This window comes from Sinocyclocheilus rhinocerous, unplaced genomic scaffold (genome assembly GCF_001515625.1).
Source record: "Sinocyclocheilus rhinocerous isolate Xijiao unplaced genomic scaffold, SAMN03320098_v1.1 scaffold4310, whole genome shotgun sequence".
Lineage (NCBI taxonomy): Eukaryota > Metazoa > Chordata > Actinopteri > Cypriniformes > Cyprinidae > Sinocyclocheilus > Sinocyclocheilus rhinocerous.
The window spans coordinates 35,442-41,661 of record NW_015646173.1 but is presented as its reverse complement, the minus strand read 5'-3'; the positions used below and the strand labels follow the sequence as shown (position 1 = coordinate 41,661).

General features: G+C 33.7%; 1 protein-coding gene across 1 annotated transcript in view; it reads left to right on the top strand.

Moving 5' to 3' along the window:
* LOC107707112 (kinesin-like protein KIF13A) overlaps window positions 1–6,220 on the top strand; it is a 79,714-nt gene that overhangs the window by 60,209 nt on the left and 13,285 nt on the right. Inside the window, 6 exon segments of the mRNA XM_016511015.1 lie at window positions 472–478; window positions 629–728; window positions 1,425–1,551; window positions 3,929–3,984; window positions 4,111–4,235; window positions 5,087–5,263. Coding sequence (XP_016366501.1) covers window positions 472–478; window positions 629–728; window positions 1,425–1,551; window positions 3,929–3,984; window positions 4,111–4,235; window positions 5,087–5,263 — 592 coding nt within the window.

Sequence of the window (6,220 nt, the reverse complement as noted above, 5' to 3'; positions counted from 1 at the left end):
GCAGCGCAGCCGAATCTTCCTCTCCAGAGAGCTCTCCCACCGTTGTAGTGATCGACATCCGGTCGTCGGGAGGAGCACCGAAGGATACCGCTTGTACGCTCTTTGAAGAGGGCCCAGCGCGCTCCTTTGGTGGCTCGACTGGTTGCGAAGCACTAGAGGAGCGATGATCCCCCGAGGGTTGGTTCCCTGAGGGGTTTGCCACCACTGTAACCCTCAGACTACCTGTGCTACTGCCCGAAGTAGTCCTCGCCTGGCTACCACCAGGACGAACACTAGATCGCAGCAGAGGCAACGGAGCTCGGTAATTTTAAAAAAAATTGACCCTTATGACTGGTTTTGTGGTCCAGGGCCACATTTTTCAACCTTCTGATGATATTCAATATATATCTCAGTTTTTATATAATTAGGCATAAAAAATATATTAAACAATAGTGTTGACATTTGGCATCATGCCGCTGGTGTTTATTGTAGACACGGTGTGAGATGGATTGATCAGTGGGATCAACTTCAGATGGGATCTTCAGATTCTTTTCCACTCGCTTAAAGTTTTTGACATATTTTCTGTCTCAAACGAGCCTTAATGGCCCACTGACTGCAGCGAATCTGAGCTCTGTATGTGGTTCTGCAGGAGGAGGATCTGAACTGTGTCCGGGAGCGCTGGTCTGAAGCCCTCATCAAGCGCAGGGAGTATCTGGAGGAGCAGATCAAGAAGATCATCAATAAGTCAGGTTGGCGTTTGACGCATGTGTTGGTGCTGCTGATCTGATGCAGCTGCTGCTGTAGTAGTAGTAATATCTTTATTTGTCCCTTCACAGGGCAATTTATACAGCATCAACCTCACAAACAGACAGATTTTATAAGACATCATGACGAAAACTGATAGAACAAAAACATCACATCAAATACAACCACAACAAAACCCAAGCATTAACAGTGCACCATTTCAAATATGGTACTCCTCATGGTGCACCTTTATCTTTATGTTTCAAATAATTGTTTACAATCAAGACTGCATTTGAAACAAAAGATCTAGAAGCTCTAACAGTCCTCCACTTGGGCACGATATATCGTCTGCTTGAAGGAAGCAGTTCAAATTCTGAATACAAAATGTGAGATGTATCATCTAAGATAGTCAAGGAGTTCCTAAGAACAATTTCTCGCACAGAAACTGTACAGTGCCTGTAATCTTTAACCCCAAATTAACAATGCTCTGCAGCCAGGATCTACTTTTAACATTTAATCCGTAAAAAAACAACAAATCATAGCAAAAGTCAAGACAGTTTCGATAAAACATCTATAAAACATTATCAAAATAGATTTATCCACATCAAAAGACTTAAGCTTCCTCAGCAAATATAACCAGTTTTGTGCTTTTGATACAACAGGACTTTGACACATGTGATGTAATGGCCTGTGATTTCCAGAGAAGTGCGAGGAGGACGTGGAGCGAGAGGCTCGGCTGGTGGAGCAGTGGGTCGCTCTGACAGAGGAGAGGAACGCCGTGCTGGTTCCGGCCCCTGGCAGCGGGCTCCCGGGGGCCCCGGCGCACTGGTGAGAACTGAACCACTGGAAACCAATGTAAACCAGTCCTGATCAATCTTAGCAGCTTTAGAAGACAAGCTGTTTGAGAGAGTGACATAGTGACCCAGGACCACAAAACCAGTCATAAGGGTCCATTTTTTAAAATTTATACATAAATTTATAAATTTATACAAAATTTATAAAAAGCTGAATAAATAATCTTTCCATTGATGTATGGTTTGTTAGGATAGCACAATATTTGGCCGAGATACAACTATTTGAAAATCTGGAATCTGAGGGTGCAAAAAAATCTAAATATTGAGAAAATCATCTTTAAAGTTGTCCAAATGAAGTTCTTAGCAATGCATATTACTAATCAAAAATTAAGTTTTGATATATTTACAGTAGGAAATTTACAAAATATCTTCATGGAACATGATCTTTACTTAATATCCTAATGATTTTTGGCATAAAAGAAAAATTGATAATTTTGACCCATACAGTGTATTTTTGGTGTTTCGGCCTTGGTTTTGGCCGCGGAAGCATGGTAGCGGGCTTTGTCTTGAACGCACTTCATTCCACGAAACGTTTATTCCTTCTTCTTATTTATTTAGGTAAATAATTGACCAACAAAAAACATTAAAATTAAGATACAAATTATACCAAACGAAACTCGTTCCAAAAAAGGGATTCTACAAACAAAAACGTAACAGTTGGCTATTGCTGCAAATATACCTGTGCTACTTATGACTGCTTTTGTGCTCCAGCGTCACATTTGTAAAAAACGAAACATTCCTCGATCAGACCTTTGTATTTATTGGAATATGACTATTAGTAGGGCCCTATGAAATCCGTTTTTTTCTTCTTCCCAAATTCCGTTTTTTCCATTGTAATTGTTCTGGATTCAGTTTTTTTTCCGTTTAAATTTTTCTAGACTCTGTTTTAATGCTTAGATTAAATTTTATTCATCAAAAAGCAAGAAACTTACAATATTAAACAGCTATTTATTGAAGGTTTAACAAAAATGACATGTTTAAGTCTGTATGAAATATGTTTTATTTTTTTCTCAAATTCAGTTTTATTTTTCCCCAAATTCTGTTTTCCATTAACTTTCTGGATTCCATTTGAATGGTTTCATTAAATATTAGTAATCAAAAGCATCTCTAATTAATTGATTTTATTTAAAAAATATATATATTATTATTTATATTTCCGCATTGCGGAAAATCATAGGGCCCTATATTAGTTATTATTAAGGAACAGACAAAATTAAATAGAGTAGAATTTATTTACGTAAAAACATGATGATAAATTAAGATAAAATTCAAATAACATACAAAAATAAAAGTAAAAAATACTATATTATGTAATATTTTAAAATTTAAATAATATAAAATTCAAGGAAACCGTGAACAGAAACAGAAAAATGTATATTTATTTACTGTAACTTAAGTATTAAGGTTTATTTATCTAAAGTACGTAAGAAATTCAGACATTCCCATTAGATTCATGTTACTGCAATAGTCATTTATTTTTGTAATAATAAAAATAAAAAATACAAGTTAAAAATACTTCAACACATGTTAGATTTTAAAATGTAAATCGTTTAATTAAAGGAAATACAATATTAATAAAATTTATATTTTCAGCTACTTTTATTTAACTTAAGTATTAAGACTTTTTAACTAAAGACATTCGCATTAGATGCACTTTATTGTAATAGTCATTTGTTTTTTGTAAAAATAAAAATACATTTAAAATAACATAATAGTAAAAAACACTGTTATATTTTAAATTTGAAATCATATTAAATTAAAGGAAATACAATATTAATCAAATGTATACTTTATGGTACATTTATTTAGCTTAAGTATTAAGACTTATTTAACTTAAGTAGGCTTTAGACATTCTCGTCATTCTCATAGTATAATATTTATTTTAAACAAAATAAAGAAATACAAATAAAAAATTACATAAATTAAAATGTAAATATTTGCTCAGTTATTACATTAATTTTAGTGCTGTCAATCGATTAATCGCGATTAATCGCATCCAAAATAAAAGTTTTTGTTTACATAATATATGTGTGTGTACTGTGTGTATTTATTATGTATATATAAATACACACACATACAGTATATGTTTCAGAAACATGTGTTATGTTTATATATTAAATATATTTATATATAATATAAATGATATGAATATAAATATATACATGTAAATATTTTCAAAAATTATACTGAATGTGTGTGTGTTTATACGTATATACATAATAAATATACACAGAACACACACATATATTATGTAAACAAAAACTTTTATTTTGGATGCGATTAATCGCGATTAATCGATTGACAGCACTAAATTAAATTAAGTATTTTATGTTGTGTTGTTGTTGCTCAAGGGTTCCCCCTGCTGGCATGGAGGCTCATATTCCTGTGCTGTTTCTGGATCTGAATGGTGAGATATATTGATCTTCAGGGTTCAAGGGCTGAAGGTTTTTCTGATTTACATGACTCTGTCAGATCAGTGATTTAGGCTGGTTTGCTTGTGACGGTTATTTTATCTGTAATGTGTGTTTTGCAGCTGATAACCTGACGGTGAACGATCAGCTGACCGGTCCTCACGTCGCCGGTGTTAACTCAATCCTCCCCAAAGAGCACGGCAGCCCGTTCTTCTACCTGCCCATCAACAGACACAGCCATGACGAGGTGACAGGAGTTACACCTGTTCAAATGTGTTTACACCTGTAGGAGTTACACCTGTAGGATTTTTCAAATGTGACCCTGGACCACAAAACCAGTCATAATGAGCTTTATACATCATCTGTTTTGGCTATTGCTACAAATATACCCCAGCGACTTAAGACTGCTTTTGTGCTCCAGGGTCACAAATGTAAATGACCCAATGTGAATAATGGAAATTACCAAAAAGAAAAGTAAGATGTCTGGATGCATTACAGGCATGATAATTAGGGATTGTGGGTTGTCTTGAATAAAATGTCTTACTTTGATATGATATATATATATATATTAGTGCTGTCAAACAATTAATCGCGATTAATCGCATCCAAAATAAAAGTTTTTGTTTGCATAATATATGTGTGTTCTGTGTATATTTATTATGTATATATAAAATGCATTACAGGCATGATAATTAGGGATTGTGGGTTGTCTTGAATAAAATGTCTTACTTTGATAATATATATATATATATTAGTGCTGTCAAACAATTAATCGCGATTAATCGCATCCAAAATAAAAGTTTTTGTTTGCATAATATATGTGTGTTCTGTGTATATTTATTATGTATATATAAATACACACACATGCATGTATATATTTCAGAAAAATATGCTATTTTTTATATTAAATATTTTTATTTTTAATATAAATTATATAAATATAGATATGTAAATATTTTCGAAATATATACATGCATGTGTGTGTATTTATATAAAATCAAAATTTCAAAAAATTGACCCTTATGACTGGTTTTGTGCTCCAGAGTCACATATATGACTGATGTAGCGTTCACATGTCTTGATTTCTCTTGCTGTCAGCTTTCGGCTGTGTGTTCCTGGGATTCCTCCATCCACGACTCCATCCATCTGAACCGGATCACGGCACCCAGCGAGCGGATCTACCTGATCGTGAAAGCCACGGTTCAGCTCAGTCACCCGGCGTCTGTGGAGCTGGTACTGCGCAAGAGGATCGCCGTCAACATCTACAACAAACAGGTCTGCTTCCATACACTAACATCTTAAGTACTTTGTGGAAACAATAATTATTGTGCACTGCTGTTTCACATCAACTCTGCGTCTGAAACTCTGATTTCCCTCCTTTCAGTTGCCATTAGAATTCTCACATTTCTTCTTGTTAATTATTTGATTCATTTTTATATTTTATGTACACTATCAGTCAGTAAGATTTTTTATGTTTTTTTAAAGAAGTTATGAAATATTGAAATTACTTAAGATTAATGAATGTTTAGAAGAATTTTTCATTGACAGTTTATGTTAACTAATGAATTAACTAATGTCAATTAATAGAGCCTTAATGTAAAGTGTGACCAAACAATAAAGAATCAAAACATTTTCAAACAATATCTAGGGCATGTTGTAGTCCAGATTAAAATGTAAAAAAAGTTTGAAAATAAATAGCCTATTAAGTCTAAATATTTAAGTATTTGGCTCTGTGATGAACACCACTGCGAATACAAAAATCTGAATGGCTATTTAAACCATTTAAATACGTTTTAGAAAGTAGTGCAGCTTGTGCAATTAGTGTGCAATTGTGCAAGTACAATCCGTGCTTGTTTACATCAGAGTGCACACGCATCTTTAACGCAGCATACAGCGGTGTTGTGCATTGTGACCAGTTGATGGGAAAAGTATTCTTAAAATGCATTCAAAATTCTGAATAATTTGTAATAAATAATTATTCACGGTATTTAGAAGTGCCCACGATAACAATATCGTGCATATTCATTACCGTGATATATCGCATTACCGAATACCGACACAAGTCTAATGACGACTCGTTTAGGCGATTCAGAATCGACTTTCTCTTTTGAGAGAGAGATATCTACAATATCTTTATTTATCATGCACTTTTTTGATTAACAACTTTGCAGAGTGTTTTCATTTAAGGATAGCTACGTTATAAACTGCAAAAGAGATATTTTTCAAAAACCC